The 20,945-nt window shown below is 43.9% G+C and overlaps 2 protein-coding genes across 3 annotated transcripts in view; one reads left to right on the top strand and one right to left on the bottom strand.

Moving 5' to 3' along the window:
- LOC144686434 (sentrin-specific protease 2-like) overlaps positions 1 to 5,371 on the bottom strand; it is a 76,628-nt gene extending 71,257 nt beyond the window's left edge. Inside the window, exons 1-3 of one of the 2 annotated variants that reach the window (XM_078551637.1) lie at positions 5,081 to 5,371; positions 2,677 to 2,732; positions 1,131 to 1,270 (exon numbers count right to left, since the gene is read on the bottom strand). In XM_078551637.1, coding sequence (XP_078407763.1) covers positions 1,131 to 1,270; positions 2,677 to 2,732; positions 5,081 to 5,196 — 312 coding nt within the window. In that variant the 5' untranslated portion in view covers positions 5,197 to 5,371. The remainder of the gene's footprint in view (positions 1 to 1,130; positions 1,271 to 2,676; positions 2,733 to 5,080) is intronic. The other variant, XM_078551636.1, reaches the window with a different exon arrangement.
- c11h21orf58 (chromosome 11 C21orf58 homolog) overlaps positions 1 to 20,945 on the top strand; it is a 265,111-nt gene that overhangs the window by 48,811 nt on the left and 195,355 nt on the right. The window contains exon 2 of the mRNA XM_078551638.1: positions 6,492 to 6,615. The gene's annotated coding sequence lies outside the window, so the exon portion shown is untranslated. The remainder of the gene's footprint in view (positions 1 to 6,491; positions 6,616 to 20,945) is intronic.

Genomic DNA, 20,945 nt, shown 5'->3' on the forward strand with positions numbered 1-20,945 from the left:
CATCAGCCATTAGTCTGAACGTTTCTTCATCTGAAAGCCCAAAAGGTGAATTTTCACAGGATATTCGGCAATGAAGGCATCAATGTCAATCCTGTTCATATCCAATATGCAGGCATTTGCACTTTCTAGCAGGAGGGGATAGGGGGGGAGGTGGGTGTGTCTGACTGGATAGTGATTAAAGTCGGAACCTTAGCAGGCTGTTCCTGCTATGGCAAATTGAAGCACTCAGCTACTATCCCAACTGAGATTAGGCAATTCAGTGTAGAGCAGGAACTGAATCTTGAACCTTCCTAATATACACAGAAATTGAATCCGCAATCTTTCGGTTTATGGATCAGTTATGTGTTGCCTTTCATGCGGGCCAGCAGAGGGAGCAATTTGCTCACAAGCTGTGTCTCAATTCAAACTCAATAAAACCTCACATCACACATACACACACAGTGCTCTTCATAAATGTAAATACTGTATTTTTAAAACAATCTAAATGTAATCCATATCTGTACGAAAAATACAACACAGCTATTCTTAGTCACATTCCAGACAAAGATGAAAACTGTCATTCTACAATGGTGAACCAAAACTTCTTATCACCCTGCCTCTCCTCACCTTGTTGCCACATTCAAAATAACCTCTCCTAAATCTTTCATTCAAAGCCCACTGAAAATGGGAAGATGCAGCAAAATAAATCATGAAAGGGGGCAGGCCAATAGCAATGCCTGCACGTTCTCTCTCTCTTTCTCTCTCCTCAGTGATGCAAAGGAAAAAGCAGTACCAAGCCAATATGAAAAGAAAAGGCTTGCTCAGTCACCAGAAACACCAACAGGGAAATTACACTTACCAATCAGATCCTCACAGGAAGATTGGATGCACAAAAACTGCAGGGAAAAAACTTTTAAAATGATGCTACACCCATCACTCATTTTAACTTCCCTCACATAACCCTTTCTTTATTGGCTCCCACGGACCTCCTCAGAGGTTTCACGCCACTGGGGCAATATTCACACCTTCAGAGTTACAGGCGTACCAATAAGCAAATAATGCAATGGAAAACATCAAATATCGCACAGTTATCACCTTTCTTTGTCTGATTATTTCCATAAGCTCACATTTGACTAATAATAGGCACTGACCTGTTTCAACTGCTGGGTTGGCTTTGTCTGCACGGTGGATTTGGAGTCTACTTGCATGTCCTTGTAACCAAATGGTGACAATGACCTCATATAGCTGACAAATCCTGATATAGACTTCTTAACCGTATTCACAAAGTAACCTAGAAAATAAAGAACCATTTATTTACTTCTCGGCAATTTCATTTTGCTCCATTTTTCCTTTGATTGTCTCCTCCATGTTCTTTGGCTAGAGGGACAAGCTGAAGGTCTACTGCAAGGTCTCTGCTAATCCCTCTCTGCAGCCAGTTGCAAGAAGGTGTATGACAGCACTCTGGAGCCAGCTTCCTTGTGATGAGTGGTCAGAACAGCTCAGCACTTTCCCCAGACTGGGCACATAACTAAGCATGTGGAAAAATGCACTCTATCATTTTATAACTCAGTATACACAGCCCCAGTCTGCTGTACCTTTCAAGGTTGTTTCACATCTTTTTTAAAGTCCTCTGGATGCCTTAATGAGATGGTCTTTTTATCATCTACCAGTTTCATGCAAATCTAATTAGGAGTCTCTCACTAACTAATATATTAGGAAACAAATTTGTGGTTTGCAATAACAATACCCAGTATTGTAGAGATACAGACCTCTATCTACCATTATGGTGCCCCAGTGCTATATAGTGGCAGATCTGTGTCTATCAGTGTTGCACCTGAGTGTTGTACAGTTCAAAATGCTCCATTCAGACATTTTTTTTTGATGGGATGCGGGCATTGCTGGCTCGGCTAGCATTTGTTGCCCATCCCTAATTGCCCTTGAGAAGGTGGTGGTGAGCCACCTTCTTGAACCACTGCTGCTCATAAAAAAGTCCATATCCTAAGTTTTGATAACAAAGTCAAGCACTGCTATCCCTGGTCTACCAAGCTCCACATTCTCCACCAAACTGATTTCCAGATGCTCATCCTCAGCTTCTTACACCCTACATACCCTCAGTGATCTCCTTCAACCTTGTATCTTCACAGCCACACTCTTCTCCCTTAACACCACTGGCAGCAGCATATGTGCTCCAGCTCTCTGGAATTTCTCCCCAAAACATTTGTTTTGTCTCAATACTTTCAAATGTCCTTTTCTTCTATTTAATTTTACTTTTATGCTCTCTTCAAGTCTTTCTAATCAGTGTTCATTTATGCTTCCCATTTGGTAAGATGCCTTTTTTAAAAAGAGAGCACTGATGCCACTTCAGATACCTTCCTTCCACCATATGATGAAATGCCAATGCAACTGGGAGGAACACTTGGGAGGGTTGCTGTAACAATGACTAAAAGGCGCTGGGCACATTTCTGTTTTGTAGCGATTTATCATTTTCCCAGATTTTCTTCCCCAAACTCTCCCACCTTCTGCTCTGCATTGGTGGAAGCTTAGGAACACGAACCAAGTGTTGATGGCAAAACATCAATGTTCTCTATTTACTACAAGGAAAGGGAAGTGACAAAATAACTTAAGCACAGGTTCTGGAATAGTCATGCACTATCTTCTGTTCAACTGAAAGATGTTACCCTGTAAAAACAAACTTACCCAGCCTTCGCCTTTTTACTGATATCCATTCAATTTCATCATTAGACGCCTGGACACTGGGGGGAAAAAGAAAGACCAAAATGACATCAATTTAGGAAACAACATGGTGAGACATATGTGCCCCAGCTCATACCACATATAAGGAAAAAAGTGCAATTTTAAGGGTTTCTTGTGATGAAAGGGCTTTTCTCCACTGCGAAATCTGCTTTTTAAAGAATCAGACTCTCGATGAAAACATATTTGGCAAACATTTAATTTTTCTTCACAGAACGGTGCTCAAAACCATCAGATATCCCGTTTAAGGGGGAGCCAGTCGCAAAATATCACTTGCCAATGGGGTTGATTTGCATCATTGTGTTAAATGTTTAGATGCAAAAATTTTTTAAACCAAAAACATTCTGAGAATTTGTTTGGCTTCCCTTTCAGAAATCCTATTATGACTGTTCATTATAGGTATTGAGCTCCTGGAATAATGCAATTTGCAAATACGAAGTGCTCAGAAAGCCAGTCCTCTTGTTGGTGTTTATCTCCACAGCACTGCCAACAATAGTTGTAAATCAGTTTACTGCAGCATTGAATAATGGATATATAACAAGAATGTATATATGACTTATAATGTCCTAGGGTGTTTCATAAGAGGGTTATTAATCGAGGTTTGACATATTCTGATGGGAGAAGGGAGTGAGCCAAAAGTTCTGGGACACATTGGTACCAATGACATAGAGGGGTCCTATACGTGAGGTCCTATGGTCAGACTTTCCGGAGCTAGGGAAGAAGTTAAAAAAGTAAGACCTCGAAAATCTGAATTATTCCCAGTGCCATGCACCAGTGAGGGTAGAAATAGGAAGGTAGGGAAGAACAATGTGTGCTTTGAGGAAGGGCTTCAGATTCCTGGGGAATGGGGACCAATGCTCAGGCAACAGATGCCTATTCAAAAGGGATAGATTACACCTCATTGGGACCAATGTCCTCACAGGGAGGTTCAATAGTGTGGTTGGGGAGGGTATAAATGAAATTAGCAGGGGGGAAGGAGGGGCATCAGCATAAAGTAGACAAGAGGAATAAGAATTTGAGGGTTCTGGACAAGATCCAGAGGAGATTTGCCAGAATGGCTCCAGGAATGAGCGAATTTAGTTACAAGTTTAGTTTGGAGTGACCTGGGTTGTTCTCCTTGGAGCAAAGGAGATTGAGGAGAGCTTCAATAGAGGTGTACAAGATTATGACTGGTTTAGATAAGGAAGATGAAGAAAGGTTGTTCCCAGGAACTGGTAATACAAGGACCAGGGCACACAGATTTAAGGTTCTGGGCAAGAGATACGGGGGGAACTGACGAAGAATTTTTTTTACGTAGTGTGTGGGAATAATCAACTTCTCAACAGCAATTAGTGATGAGCAATAAATGATTTAACCAACGATGCCCACACTCTGTGAAATAAAAAAAATAACTTGCTGCCTATAGGATGACGATCAATGATTTCAAAAAGGAAATTGGATAGGCATTTGAATGGAAATAAACTTGCAGGACCACAAGGTGAAAGTAAGGTCATTACCTGACTGGATAGCACTACAGAGAGCAGACATGCTGTAATGACAATGACCAAACTACCCAATTAGATATTGGGACAGGTGACCAAAAGCTTGGGCAGTGAAGTAGGTCTCAAGGAATGTTTTGAGGAGGAGAAGCTTTGAGGGACTTCCAGCACTTCAGGCCTACACACAGCCACCAATGATAGAGCAAGAAATAAAAACAAAAAGCTAAAAGCTACTGCGGATGCTGGAAATCCAAAACAAAAACAGAATTACCTGGAAATGATAGAGCAAGGATGTGCAAGAGGTGCATAGATGTCTCAGAGGACTGTAGGAGGTTACAGAGAGAAAGAGGGGCAACAACAGCATAGAAGGATTTGAAAACAATGATAGAATGGTTACAGCACAGGAGGCCATTTGGTCCTTCAAGTCTGTGCTGTCCCTCTGAAGGCAAAATTCACATAATGCTACTCCCCTTTCCACATAGCCCTCAGTTTTTCCGTTTCATTTAATGATCAAATAAAGATGAGAATATTAAAACTGAAACCTTGACGGACAAAGAGGCCAGTTTGTCAGCAAGCACTGGGATGGAGGATGCGTGGGACTAGTTCAAGTTAGGGCACGGGCAGCAGTTCATCAAGGTAGTGGGGGTCCAATAGAAGTGCATTGGAATGGATAAGTCTGGAGATGAATAACAGTCAGTAGTTAGGAGACCATGGATTTACATGTCATAGCTAATGAGACATATTGCAGTGTAAGCATCAGTTTATAAAGGTGACGGATAGCTGCTTGCTGTCGGGCCTGAGGCCGTTTTGTTGCTGTCTGACTCGAGGCCCCACCACTCCCCCGCAAGGCCGAACTGACTTCCGACACCCACCTCTGATAGTTCCTCTTGACGGGAACAGCGCTACTCCGGTTAGGAACACTGAGTTGCGGTGCTCCCGGCCCGGCAGAGAAGAGCGACGTGATATTGCCTCGGATCCATTCGTACATGTCCCGCCACAGAGGCGAGGAGCGAAGCCTCGGCTGGGCCTGGCCCGTTGCCAGGGAAACGCAACAGGCGCACGCGCACTCAGCCCTGTTGGATGAATTTTCAGCTTCTCTCCTCCTCAAAGAGGCAGTTGGCCCGAGACGGACGTGTCTTCACTTGACTTTGTAGAAGGTGAAGTAGTGTTGTTGAATTTCAGCCTTTGGACGCCGAAAACCGTCTCTGAATCTAATACACTTTGTCCCTCTGCTTCGCCATTAGTGGTTGTGCCTTCAGCCCTGATATTTCCTTCTAAACTTCTCAGCCTCTTTTATTCTTTCGCGTGGGTATCACTGGCTAGACCAGCATTTATTGCCCATCCCTAATTGTCCTGGTGGTGGTGAGCTGCCTTCTTGAACTGCTGCAGTCCATGTGGTGTCAGAACACCTACAGTGCTGTTAGGATGGAGTTTCAGGATTTTGGCCCAGCCACGGTGAAGGAACAGTGATATAATTCCAAGTCAGGATCTTGTGTGGCTTGGAGGCGAGCTTGCAGGTGGTGATGTACCCATACATCTGCTGCCCTTGTCCTTCCAGATCCTTTAAGACCCTCCTTAATACCAACCTCTTTGGCTAAGCTTTAGGTCACCCCAATGACCACCTCCTGCTTTGGTGCAGTATCTATTTCTTTTCATTTATGCCCCTGGGATGCTCTTTAGGATATTTTTCAGTGTTGCAGGCACTTTAACAATGTTGCTGCATCAAATTTGGTTGTACCTTCTCTGTTTGTAGGGTTGGCACCATTTTTGATTGAGAGGTGTATTAGGAGACCACGTGCTCAGTTCTGAACTATGACAGCCCAGGTTTGGGGGAAGCTGTAATTTATAGAAATTGTAACTGGATGGGGCAGAAACATTTTTGAGTGCTGTTATAATAAAATCATGATGATCTGTTTTTAGTGATACTGATTGATGGATAAATATTGGTCCAGGACACTGACCAGCGAGGACTTCCCTGCTCAGCATTCGTTCAACTAGATATGTTAAAAACTGTGAAAGAAATCTGTGAATGCACAGTTCTTGAATATGTTCGGATAGATAGATTTTTAGATACTAAGGAATCAAGGGATATGTGGATAGGAATTGAAAGATGGAGTTAGAGTTCAAAGGGCTGAAAGGCAGAATAGGTTCGAAGGGTTGAATGGCTTACGCCTGCTATTAAATGAGTTAAGTGAGGCACAGACATCTCAAACATTGGTCATCGTTGAAGCTCAGGTAGGAGAATTGTTCTCCTCCCCATTCTCTTCCTTCCTCTTCCAAAAGCTTATCTTGTTCATCGAGGCCTCTGCTCATTCTCCAAGTCCTACTCGATTCCAAGAGTAGTGCACCTATTCCTAGTGCACCCATGTCTAGGAGCAACTGATTTGTGAAGAAGTCTTGAAGTCAGGTACTTCAAAACCTGCCACACTCTTTCCACTAGCCTTTAAAACTTGAAACAACTATGGGAAGCATCAAAAATGTATAGAATTTTCACAACTGCCAGAAAAAATCAACTAACAATTAATGTATAAGTAGTGGAGGTCCACATTCAGCTGTGGAGAGTTAAGCGAGGGCGTTGGCTAGTGCTGAGCTCCAAAATTGCAGCACTGGCATCAAATCAGTTTTACACAATGATTAATTTCATGATCTGCCTGCTCTATATGATGACATTAAGTGTGTGCGCTAACGCCTTTATCAAGATGCCATCCATAAAACTTCGTACCAGAGGTGTGCGCCCTCGCTGCGAACCTTAATTGCACTAGTAGTTCCCAGTAAATGGGCACTTCTGAGCCCAACTTAAGGCTCATGAATCTTCCCAACAAGCTTGTGCCAAGCATGAATAAACCTTTGTTATTCAGTTAGTATAAGGTAGACATGATACAGGAAGTCTCATTTTATTGCATTTAAAGCAATTCTAAATTATGCATAAACCCAAGATATTTAATTCAAATTTTGTAGTGTGCAATAAATGGTTGCTTTCTTTATAAAACGGTTGTTTGTGCCTGTAGTTTCTTCAGGAAAAAGAGTCCATTAAGTGAAATATAAAATAAAGCTTGTGGTGATAAAAAGATATTTCCCAAAATTTAAGCGTCAAATCACTTTGCACATTTTTACTCCCACAGTGGTCCAAACCAAAGGTTATTAATGATATTTGCCTTGCTGGATATGACATGAGCCATCCTTGAAATGCAAAAGAACAAACATTCTATCAGATTGTGGTGTAGATTATAAGCAGGAATGGGAATCTTATATAAGCAGTAGTAATGAACAATATTGCATTTTGTCAGTATTTTTACAGAACTTACAATCCACACTTCATCCTCTGATTTGTAAGAGACAATAGTTGCAACAATTTCTTAATTATACTGATGATACTAAACCTGGACTGGTGCCTGCACTATGGTTTTTATACTGTTATGGACAGGAAAAAATTCTGAGAGAGAGATGGCGGGATAACTTTTCTCTTGGTTGTCCGCACAAGAAGTGTATTTTAGAGGGAGCGTTTTAAAACCCTTTTCGTGTTGTGATGGTGTTGACTATGGCTAATATTTAAGGAACGAATGTACGCATTGCAACAGTTATACATTCCTTTTTGGTGCAAAAACACAACAGGAAAAGTGACTCAACCATTGCTAACAAAAGAAATTAAGGATAGTATTAGATCCAAAGAGCAATCATTGTCACAATCCCAGCTGAGGTTATCCATGGACAAGCCTAATCATAGAGTGGAACCCAGCTTGATGGATCCTAACTTTTGTTTGTTTGTTTAGATACTTGGAGAGTAGCTACTGAACAGAGGCACAGGAGTCAGTTGATGAACTTTTAACAAAAGTATAAAACATTTATTCAACAAGAAAAGATGAACTATATTACAAAAACAAAAATACCTGGAAAAACTCAGCAGGTCTGACAGCATCTGCGGAGAGGAATACAGTTAACTGTATCCCTCTCCGCAGAAGCTGTCATACCCGCTGAGTTTTTCCAGGTATTTTTGTTTTTGTTCTAGATTTCCAGCATCCGCAGTATTTTGCTTTTAACTATATTACAATACTCCTTCACCCACAGCTATACCTTTACAGATGTATACAGATTTGTAAGGATAACACAAGCTACAAAAACTATCTTATACTCTAATGTCCACAGTAAGTACACAGTCTATGTAAACGTATGGCACCCAAAGACACATCACACTCTGAAACCAAGTGACAGATGCCACCTCAAACAGATGCTATGGATCTCTCCTCAACTTCCTCCAGACACTATTCACACCATGAGCCAACCAGTCTCACTGAATTCTGTCCTTCACACAAGGGTTTCCAATATTCACTCTCCAAGACCTCGCCTTGGAATCTTCTCCCAAACCGACGCTTTCTCTCAGTGCGTTCCTCAGGGGGTTTCGAACTCTCCTTCTGATGTTCCTGTTCCCTGGGTCACCACATGCATTCAAGTTGTCTTCCACGCACTCTCTCTCGCCAACTCAGCGTTAACAGTAGACCACTGCTTCACATGCCCATTGCAAAGAGTTATAGTTTTTCAGTTGTCTCTTTGGGCCTTCTTGTCTCTTGCCAGCTGTTCTCACTTTAAATCTGCTTTCTGAGGCTTTTGTCTCTTTAAATCTGAAGCTTGGAGCCTTTCCCTCTGCCCCTCACTCTTAACTTCATTAACAGGACCTTTTCCCAGGTTCCTATACTTCCTTTGACTAGAAAGTCTTCTTTGCACTTTCCCCTCTTCCACTCCCCAGGATTTTTTGCGTTTTTCTTTAGCTGGGGACTAGCTGTCTGTCTCTTTTGCTCCATTCTCTCCTGGCAACAACTTTCATAACAAACTGGACTCAAACAGCTTCCAAAACAACTGCTGTTACTCTTCTTCTGTGTGTCTCTGTGGGAGGGACCTGCCTCTCTGGCCCTATGTTGCTAGGCAACAGTCAGTTTTCTACTGTTGTGTTTGTTTAACTTCTCTCTAGGGGTCGTAAAACTCCTCATTAGAAATGCAAGCACCTTTTTAAAGTGAAACTAATACTCCATTTGACCTTTCTTAACACACACATACAGAAATATAAATCAAACTTAAACTTTAAAGCTAAAACTAAATCCGCCCTCACGCCTTCTCCTCCCTCCCAGAAACATGATAGGGTCCCCCTTGTCCTCACTTATCACCCCACCATCCTCCGCATTCAAAGGATCATCCTCCGCCATTTCCGCCAACTCCAGTTATATGCCACCACCGAACACATCTTCCCTTCACCCCCCCCTGGTGGCATTCCGTAGGGATCGTTCCCTCCGTGACACCCTGGTCCACTCCTCTATCACCCCCTACTCCTTTTCCCACGGCACCTCCCCACGCAAACGCAGAAGATGCAACACCTGCCCCTTCACTTCCTCTCTCCTCACCGTCCAAGGGCCCAAACACTCCTTTCAAGTGAAGCAGCATTTCACTTGCATTTCCCCCAACTTAGTCTACTGCATTTGTTGCTCCCAATGTGGTTTCCTCTACATTGGAGAGACCAAATGCAGACTGGGTGACCGCTTTGCAGAACACCTTTGGTCTGTCCGCAAGAATGACCCAGACCTCCCTGTCGCTTGCCATTTCAACACTCCACCCTGCTCTCTTGCCCACATGTCTGTCCTTGGCTTGCTGCATTGTTCCAGTGAAGCTCAACGCAAACTGGAGGAACAGTACCTCATCTTCCGATTAGGCACTTTACAGCCTTCCGGACTGAATATTGAGCTCAACAATTTTAGATCTTGAACTCTCTCCTCCATCCCCACCCCCTTTCCGTTTCTTCCCCCTCCTTTTTGCTTTTTCCAATAATTTATATAGATTTTTTCTTTTCCCACCTATTTCCATTAATTTTAAATGTATTTCCACCATTGTTTATTTCTACCTTTTAGTATTCCCCCACCCCCACTAGAGCTATCTGTACCTTATCTGTCCTGTCTTATACTCTTAATTAGCACATTCCTTTAGATAATATCACCACCTTCAACACCTCTTTGTTCTTTTGTCTGTGACAGCTTTTGGTTATCTCCTCCTTTCACTGGCTGCTTGTCCCAACAAACCCCCACCCCCGCTCCTTAAACCAGCTTATATTTCACCCCTTTCCTAATTTTACTTAGTTCTGTTGAATGGTCATGAGGACTTGAAACGTCAACTGTACTCTTCTCCGCCGATGCTGCCAGACCTGCTGAGTTTTTTCAGGTATTTCTGTTTCTGTTTTTGTTTTGGATTTCCAGGATTTCCAGCATCCGCAGTTTTTTGTTTTTATCTCTGGAGTATTGTGTGCAGTTTTGATCTCCTTATCTAAGAAAGGATATACTTGTCATAGAGGGAGTGCAGTGAGGGTTCACCAGACTGGTTCCTGGGATGGCAGCATTGTTGTATGAGGAGAAATTGGGCCGACTAGGCCTATATTCACTGGAGCTTAGAAGAATGAGAGGAGATCTCATTGAAACGTATAAAATTCTGACAGGGATGGACAGACTGGATGCAGGGGTGATATTTCCTCTCACTGAGGGGGTGGGGTCTAGAACAAAGGGTCACAGTCTCAGGATACGAGGTAGACCGTTTAGGACTGGATGAGGAGAAACCTCTTCACTCAATTCTCTACCACAGAAGGCTGTGGTGGCCAAGTCACTGAATATATTTAAGAAGGAAATAGAAAGATTTGTGGACTCTAAAGGCGTCAAGAATACGGGGAGAGCGCAGGAATATGGCATTGAGATAGAGGATCAGCCATGATCATAGTGAATGGCGGAGCAGGCTCAAAGGGTCGAATGACCTACTCCTGCTCCTATTTTCCATGTTTCTATGTTTAGTAATAGACACAAAGCAGGCTTTTAGGTAACAAAAGTAAAAATAGCTGGAAAAACTCAGCAGGTCTGACAGCATCCGTGAAGAGGAAGACAGAGTTAACGTTTCGAGTACGTATGACTCTTCATCAGAACTAAAGAGAAATAGAAACGTGGTGAAATATAAGCTGTTTAAGGGGGGTGGGACAGTTGGGGAGCTGGATAGAGGGGCAGTGATAGGATGAGGCAAAGGAGAGATTGCCAAAGATGTCATAAACAAATGGTTAAAGGGGTGTTGACAGTGGTGATATTAGCTAAAGGATGTGCTAATGGTGATATTAAGGGTAGAAAGCAGGATGAGCAAGTGATAGATAGTCCTAGTGGGGGTGGGGTGGGGAGAGGAGATCGAAATAGGCTAAAAGGTGGAGATAAAACAATGGATGGAAATAAATTTTAAAAATAATAATAGAAATAGGTGGGAAAATAAAAAAAAATATATAATAATCATTAGAAAAAAGGGGTTGAGGATGGAGGAGAGAGTTCATGCTCTGAAGTTGTTGAACTCAATGTTAAATCCGGAAGGCTGTAAAGTGCCTAATCGGAAGATGAGGTGCTGTTCCTACAGTTTGCGTTGAGCTTCACTGGAACATTGCAGCAGGCCAAGGACGGACATGTAGGCGTGAGAGCAGGATGGTGTGTTGAAATGGCAAGCGACAGGAAGGTCTAGGTCATGCTTGCGGACAGACCGAAGGTGTTCCGCAAAGTGGTCACCCAGTCTGCGTTTGGTTTCTCCAATGTAGAGGAGACCACATTGGGAGCAGCGAATGCAGTAGACCAAATTGAGGGCAGTGCAAGTGAAATGCTGCTTCACTTGAAAGGAGTGTTTGGGCCCTTGGACAGTGGGGAGGGGGGAAGTAAAGGGGCAGGTGTTATTATATATTTATAATTATATATTTTTATATATATTTTTTCTTTTCCCACCTATTTCTATTATTATTTTTAAAATTTATTTCCATCCATTGTTTTATCTCCACCTTTTAGCCTATTTCAATCCCCTCCCCCCCCACCCCACCTCCACTAGGGCCATCTGTCACTTGCTCATCCTGCTTTCTACCCTTAATATCACCATTAGCACATCCTTTAGCTAATATCACCACCGTCAACACCCCTTTGACCTTTTGTTTATGACATCTTTGGCAATCTTTCCTTTGCCTCCACCTATCACTGGCCCTCTGTCCAGCTCCACCGGTCCCACCCCCCTTAAACAGCTTATATTTCACCACATTTCTATTTCTCTTTAGTTCTGATGAAGGGTCATACGAACTCGAAAAGTTAACTCTGTCTTCCTCTCCACAGATGCTGTCAGACCTGCTGAGGTTTTCCAGCTATTTTTGTTTTTGTTTCAGATTTCCAGCATCTGCAGTATTTTGCTTTTATCTTAGGCTTTTAGGTAAGTTTAAATCAGAATTAAAGGTAGGCCTGAATTTCACACTCCTCTATTTGGGGAGCGTGAAATAGAAGGAATGGGCTTCCCTCTGGGTTCCCACCCATCCCAGCCTCTCAAAATTTTTACGCTGGGGCAGGTGAGGCTTTGGACGGGCTGCCCGCCTTTGCCCCAAAAGAAATTGGATGGGCACTTGATAGAAATAAACTTGCAGGTCTTCGAGGATGGAGTGGTGGAATTTAACTGACTGGATTGCTCTACTGAGAGCCGGCATGGACTCAATGGGCCAAATGGCTCCTTCTATGCTGTATCAAAATCCATCTGGTTTAAATATTGCATTGAAACTTGAGATGTTTGCAAGGTGACTATCCAGAACAAAGCAGACTGCTTCACTGATGTCTTATTTACTGCCTTAAGCATTCATTCCTTTCATTACCAGCACACTGTGGCTGCAGCATGTACCATCCAATGTTCCTTCAGCCACCCAAAAGCTTCTGCACAGGCAGCGTACAAGATGGCCCCTTTAAGTTACTGTGCGTGTGTGCGACTGTACAAAAATTTAAAGGGGCTGCACTTAAACAAATCGCCTGTGCAGCCCAAAAAAATTAGAGAGCAAGTTGGTACCAGCCACATGACTGCAGCAACTCTCCAAAGCTTCTTTGACAGCACCTCCCAAATTCACGATCTCTACCCGCCCCAGAAGGGCAAAGGTGGCAGGCACGAGGTTTCCTTTCAAGTCATGCAACATCCTGACTTGGAGATATATCACCATTTCTTCATGGTCAGTGGGTTGAAACACTGGAATTCCCCACCTAACAGCACACAACAGTGGAAGTACCTTCATCATATGGACTGCAGAATTTCAAGGAAGCAGTTCACCACCATCTTCTCAAGGGCAATTGGGAATGGGCAATAAATGCTGGTCTTCGCAGCGATGCCCACATCCCATGCATGAATAAAGAAATGAAGAAATTTAGATGCTGCCGTCATGATCTTTCAAATTACTCTCGATTCAGGAATCATTCCTTGACGTTGGAAAACTGCCAATGTTACTTCACTATGAAAGATTAAAGTTATGTACTAGGAAATCATAGGCATATTAGCTTAACATCTGTAGGGAAGATATTGGAATTTATTGTTAGGAACTGATTGACTGAGCACTTGAACAGACATGAATTGATGAGCAAGAGCCAATATGGAATTATAACAAGTCATGTCTAACGATTATAGTTCAATTTGTTGAGGAGATAGCTAACATAGTAGATAAGAGTGTTTATGGGTTTTATTTTTGTGGACTTCCAGAAGACATTTGATAAGGTTCCAATTGACAGATTGTTAACAAAAATGAGAGTACATGGAATCGGAGGCAACTTATTGACATGGATAGGAAATTGGTTAGAAGGAAATAGAGACAGAGAGCAGGAAATTTCAAGATTGAGATTGATTTTTGTTAGGCAAGGATAATAAGGAGTATGGAACCAAGGTGGCTAAATGGAGGCAATATGCAGATCTGCCATTGAATGACAGAACTGGCTCGAAGGACATTCAGGCCTACTCGTGTACCTCTGTCCTTCCTATGAGGGAGGGAAGTAGGTGGTAATCAGCAGCATTAAACCAACAGCCTGATGCCAAAAGATTTCATGGGGTCCATAATCAATGTTCAGAATTCCCAGGGCCACTTTCATTGTGCTCCTACCACTGATAATGGAGGAGTCTGAGATGTTGGCTGATAGTCATACTCGAAAAAATTCATACCTCTGCAAGTCTGCCGCTTGAATAATCTGTGGGACGGCCCTCCCAACTTTAGCACCAGTCCCTTACTGTTTGTGAGGAGAACTTTGTAAGTTCATTGCCAATGCTTCAGTTCCCACTGAGTGGTCTATAATGGCTCTTATTCATTTTTGTAGCGGTGGCATGCTAAGCCATTTTGGAAGGTAGTTAAAAGTTCCTCGTTTTTAGTGGTTTGATGCCAGGGAGTGGCTTCAGAGGGCAATCACTTCAGTGTAAGACTGAAGAAACATATGTGCCAGATCAGGTAAGGATGACAGTTTTCATTTACCTCTGGACATTCCTGGTTCCAGCTGGATTGTTATGACAATCTGACAGCTTCATGGTCAGTTACCATTATCAGCTTTTTATCTTTTTTAAAAGAAAACTGAATAAAATGCTGCCGTTTGATCGGCACTCAACCCACCAACCTAAACATTCACTCCCTCCATCACCAGTATACACTAAAGATGCACTGCAGCAACCCACCAAGTCTCCTTCAACAGCATCTTCCAAACTCATGACCTCTACCAACTAGAAGGAAAAGGGTAGCAGATATATGGGAACACTGCAAGTTCTCCTCCAAGTCACACACCATCCTGGCTTGGAGATATATGACTGTTCCTTTGTTGTTGCTGGGTCAAAAATTTGGAACTCCCTTTCTAATTGTACTGTGGGTGTACCTACACCTCATGAACTACAGCAGTTCAAGAAGGCGGCTCACCATCACTTTCTTGAGGGCAATTAGGGATCGGCAACAAATGCTGGCCTAGCCAGCAAGCTCATATCCCGTGAACAAATTTAAAAAATTGCCAGTTTCTCATTAAATTTATCACTTTCTGAAAATCTCCATTTAACCAAAACCATTGCATCTGTTCTGTCTTTTCTCTTTATTACTTCAAGGAATTGTGAAATGTTGGTCAAGCCTTTTAGAAAACCGTGCCAAATGGTTAAAACTTGTATTTTTCCAAGTGAGTAATTTCACTATCTACTAAATGCTAAGTAAAATAAGTGTAAATAACACATTTTTTGAAGAGGCGACTCAATTTTCCCTTCCTCAAGCTCCTCAATTTTCCTTCACGTAAAGTTTCAGGAAATTATTTAACTATTTCATTCCCAGCTTCACTTTGTGTCCTTGGATGTAAACCTTTAGGTCCAGCTGATTTGACTGCCTTAAATTTCAAAACCTTCTTTTGCATAGTAACTCCCACTAACTGTTTTGAGCCCAACCCTGGTGTTTTATAATCCCATGAATGCTCCTTTACTCAGTCATGATGTTTTATTTTATTTTACAAGCTTTTTGTAAGAACTTGTGGAGGATGGAATTGGGAGTCCCTAGCCAAGTTCATGGTCTTGGTGGGTATCGTTTTGTTTTTTATTTTCAATATATTTTCTAGCAGTACCTTGGCTGAGAGATATTCTGCTCAGTTTCTTCACCATTTGCAAACATACAAACAAACTCACTCACTCAGAGAATCGGTTTCTCACCTCTTCATGCTCTGAACCCACTTTTCTGCGTCTCGAGCTTTTCTCAGATGCTCCTCTTTACATTCCATTCGGTTCATCTCTTTTTCCCTCTCCTCTTTCTTGAATAGTGGTATAACATTAGCAACCCTCCAGACCCCTGGCACCCCTCCTGTCTGTATCCATTCAAGATCAAAAAATTGTGACCAATTCTATTTCTATCTTTGCTCCATTCAGCAGCATAGAATACATTCCATCTGGACCAGGTGGCTCATCAGCTTTCAGTAATGCTAATCTACTTACTATGTTTCCTCTATTATTATCTTGCCCATAACTTCCACCTCCTCTGTCATGTAAATATAACATTAAAAGAAATCATAACTGTGCATATCAAAACTTTATTTCTTTTTGCTATTTTTAAAATGGACTTTTGCTGAAGCACAAAATGGTTGATACAGGTCAGTTGAGTCACAAGATTGGCCATCTGTCCTAGAAGCTTGCAGATCTTACGAGAACAGAAGAGTTCCACTCTCATCCTTGTGGAATCTCACACCCCATTGTAAGGCCGCTTTATAATCATGAAACTAGACGACTAACAGATGAACCGACTCCCCCGAGCTGGGACGCTAACAAAGACAGACATTGAAACTCATTATACCTGGAGAGGCATTAACAGCCACCATTTTGCTCTTAAGGGAAACAATGGATTTTGGCCAGAAGCACAGAAACTGCTTGTGAGGCTGCAATCAACTCATTAATAGGCCATTCCACAATACTCCATGCTTCTAGCCTTTTGGACCATTTTAACAGTACATTTTGAACCTCATAGCTCAGTCTGCTGATGTAACACCAGCCAGAAATCTGCCTTCACATGAGGCCTAGTTTTTCTCTAGTTTACACTTTATAACTTCCTGAACTGTTCTAAGATTCAATTTAATGTTGCTAATGCTAATCTTTTCTTGTAGCCTCTCTTTGCTTCACATATTAGCTTTTTCAATTCCTTCCATAATCTTCCTGGCGATTAATTTAATATTGCTCCTGACATTTGTTTTAAGGCTCTTTTTTCTGCTTTGTGTAAACCTGTATTGCCTTTGTCATATTTTGTTAACATTTACCTGCTTTGTGGAAGGATAGGTCAAACAAGAACTTATCTGTTCAATGTTTGATATTCATTTTATGACGGAGATGAACTGGGGGACAATGTGAGATCCCGTTCACACATGAGCAGCCAATGTTAAAAGTGAGGGAGGGGAGAGTTTATGAACTTTATCAGTGCCAACTCTTTTTTTGTACTTGGCAGTGAGGAGTGGCACACGTAACAAATTATATGTGAAAACACATAGACCTGTTATGTAGTTCAATACAATTCCATGTCAACTTAAAGTTGTATGAAAAGTCTTGGGAGAGATTGGAGCGCACAGACGTGTGTATCTCGTATTGAGATCTGGCGTTATTAGGCCTTTCATGAGCTGATTTAGCTCAAAGATGGCATTGGATAGCAGAGCAATAGCATCCTGTTGAGTTTCATGAACAGTACCATCAATTGTAGATTTCAAGAATGCTGTAATCACCTTAACAAGGGGCTTTTGGCAGCTCTAAGTTTCATGTCCAAACTGGGGACTGAGGGATTCCAGTTTTCCTAAATCAAGGGATTCACCTTTGGGACTATCAAATTGCAGTTACCTGGCTTGAGGTGCTTCTGGCATGTTTCCGACATGTACATGAGGAGTCAAGGAAACATGTTAGAAGAAAATTCAGTGGCATTACCCTGGGTCTCTGGATTACTAGTCCAGCGACAATACCTCTACGCCATCGCCTCCCCCTTGTTCATAAACTTCCCGCATGTTTATCACTCAACAGGTTTCCCTCCTCAGATGGAGGTGCAAATCTAGATGCAAAACCAATGTTTTTCATGCTGTTTCATAGTTTTGCCACCGACAGCCAATTGGTTTCCCATGGGTGGTCAATCTTTGACCAGAGGTGCATTAGATCTAGACCTGTAAGGATCAGGTGGTTCATCAGCAACTGGATCTGGGTCTACTGCTCCAGTAATTGTTCCACTTGAGGGTATGATATAATCCTACTCATCATATCCATTATCAATGCTCCCATGTTCCTGTTCAGCATAGGCATTAAAGGAGATTGAGTCAGAGTATTGGTCATAATCAGCCAAGTCTTCATGCAGGCCTACTTTGGTGTCGTGACTTCTTCTCATCTAACGTGACTGATTAGCACCACTCCCACTGGTACTGCCGCAGCTGCCACTACTGGCACTGTTATTGGTGCACAGAGCTTCAACCATAGTTTCCAAATGCTTGCTTTCCTCTCTTGACTCCAGGAACATCGCTTTCAAATGCTCTATGCGAGAGTCATTTGTCCCTTTCTGTCGCAAAGACTTCATGGGCAGAATCGTCCCAGATTTACGCTAAGTGTGGTAGCATGCTTGAAAAAAGTTGTTTTACTCGCCGGTTGCAATCAATGGCTGGTTTTCGGGCCATATCATCCCATTCCCAGCACGTACCACCTCTTTAATAATGCGTTCACGGGAAAGACACCAGATCACTGGTGGGGCAGCCTCTGATTCACCAGCCCCGCTGCCACCTCAGGCCTTAAGAAATCCAGGTGCCATAGTTAAAGGGCAACACTGCACATAGCTAACACCCTCTAAAGGATTGAAAGCTGCTGGAAAGTTATGGATGTCAAAGGAGGAAACATGCTACCCCCAATTTAGCGACACCTCTCTTGGGCGCCTACTGGAGGCCCACCATCAAGTCCTCTACCCCAGCTCTGGGCGAAGACCAGCCAGCAAAGTCAATATCCAGCATTGGGGGCGGTGGCAGCGGAGTGGCGAACGTCCTGCAAAAGAGTACAGGCACCTGGAGGAATGATTTTCTCCATTCCACCAGGGCAAGTCACTCTTCTCATCACTCTCAGCTCACACATTCACAAACCCATCACACAACCACAGGGATCTCACTCACTACCAGTTCAAGGGACATCACCATTCACTCTCTCACACAGAGCTTCATCTGCCCTGCGGATCATGTCCTCATCCCATCCATGGCACCTTTCACCACCCACACATACCAGGTATCCTTCTGATCTGGTCTGGTAGGCGTCCTGCTTACACTTTCTCCATCTGTCTTCATGCAGGACAAGCTGGCACACAACAAAAACGAGAGGTCGCAGACTGGTGAAGGAATGCCCGATATCAAGGTCCTCACAGACTTTGAAAATAGAGTCATAGAGCTGGCCGTCGATGATCTGGACTATTCCTGTGCTGGCGGTGAGGTCGACAATGCTCAATCAAGTGAGGATCCAGTAACGCAACATCCCATCAAACACCCGTGTTGTGAGTCAGTCCCCATTTTCCGCAGTTCCCTGCCATGCACTAATTATCTTTCCTTGCTTTCGCAGGCACATCTGGGAAGCAGCTGAGGGAGCCCACCATCCAGGTCCTCGACTCAAGCCCCAAAGACAACTCAGACAAAGAATCTGATGATACTCTAATTAAAGGCCCATCACAGCACTCACCCACACCCTACACCAGCGCAGACAGACACACCTCAGTGGAACCTAGTTCTAGACTAGCCTCGGAGTTACAGCCTGGTGAGCACATCGCACTGTCTGATCCTAGGTTTCCGGCACTCAGAGGACTGCTGGAGGCCAGAAATCTGCTGAGTCCGAGTCAGATGAAGAGCCCCTGCATTCAGTCATACCTCAGTTGCCGGAGCTGCAAAGGCAAGCTCGGGATTGGAAGGCGTGATGGAGGAGTCCACCCGCCTTCAGTCTGAGGTGACGCACCAAGGTCAACACTGGTAGGATGGCAGCCGCCATGGAGACCTTGGTCCAGGACATCGGTCTTGCACTGCTGCGCGGCTGAACTCCATCGCTGACGCCATTGTTGGCCTCCAACAATGTGAATGCAAGAGGGGTATGGGGCAGCGCGATCTCACTCCAACTTCCCCTTCTCCTCAAGGAGTTAGCCAGGGCCCCCGTACACCCATAGTTAGGAGGACCAACAGCTCAACAACCCCAGGGCCATCCACCCGGGTGACTCTGGAAATGTCTGGCCGATCCAAATCCCCTCTTATTGTGACCCCAGCAGCCCTAGCTCAACTGGCCAAGGAGGGTGTAGCTGGCCCACAACAGGACACAGAGCAGGCCAGGGACCTCCAGAGGACTCCCACCAAGATCATCAGATAGGGCGTAGCAGTCAGAAGGCTGCCTCCACCTCCACTGTGCATGTCCGGTGGGCACAAAGACATAGTGGCAGGGTTAGGAAGGTTAAGAAGATGTAACGCTTTTGAGTCAAACGTTTAAACTAAATTAACAAAATCAGGGGCAAAGTAAAAAGCAGCCCCTTAAAGGGAAACTGCAAAAACAAAGACAAAATTTAAAAGAAACTTACCAGCATTAAATCAAAATGTGATGAAAAGGTTCTATAAAGCACTCCAGTCCCCGTGGTGCCCACCAAGCATGGAAGGCCTCGATGGTGCCGGCAGAACCGCGTGCTCCCTCTCCAGGGACACCTGGCCGTGAACATAGCCGTGAAAGACGGGCAGACAGTCGGGTCAGACGACCCCCTCAATCACCCACTGCCTGGACCTGTTAATGGCCAACTTGGCCAGACCCAGGAGCAAGTTCACGAGGAGGTCCTCCTCCCTCCCTGCCCCCTTCCACACCGGGTGCCTGTAGATCAAGAGCATGGGACTGAAGTGCAAACAAAACAACGGTATAAGGTTTTTCAAATAACTGAAAAGGGAGCGCAGACTAAGAAACCTTATATAAACATGGTCCATGGACTCCACAAGGCCATAAAAGACGCAGGCATCGTGGGAGTCCATGAACTGACACATCCTGCGGTTGTATGGGACTGCTGCGTGCAATACCGTCCATGCCAGGTCCTTGGTGGAAAATGGGAGGACACCCCTATAGAGGGACCCCCACTGGGCCACTGGATGGCAACAAGGCCAGGGCATGTGTGGACGGTGGGTGAGGGCAAGGAAATGAAGGTGTGCAGCAGCAGCCCATGCAGGAAACCCCTCCGCACCGTGCTAAATGGCAGAGGGCATTTCCGTGAGGCGACTCGGGTTGCAGGGCACCGGCTCCCGAGGGAAGGTTCAGGGCTTGGGGCCAGTGTGGAATTCTGTCCGCACAGGGGTACACTCAGTCGGAAGACCACCATGCACCTGTGCCACCTCGAGTCCCAGCATGACATCAGGGCTGAGAACGACCATCCTAAGGTCTTGAATGGCATTGGCCATGAGCCGG

Source organism: Cetorhinus maximus, chromosome 11 (assembly GCF_964194155.1).
Source record: "Cetorhinus maximus chromosome 11, sCetMax3.hap1.1, whole genome shotgun sequence".
Taxonomy (NCBI): Eukaryota; Metazoa; Chordata; class Chondrichthyes; order Lamniformes; family Cetorhinidae; genus Cetorhinus; species Cetorhinus maximus.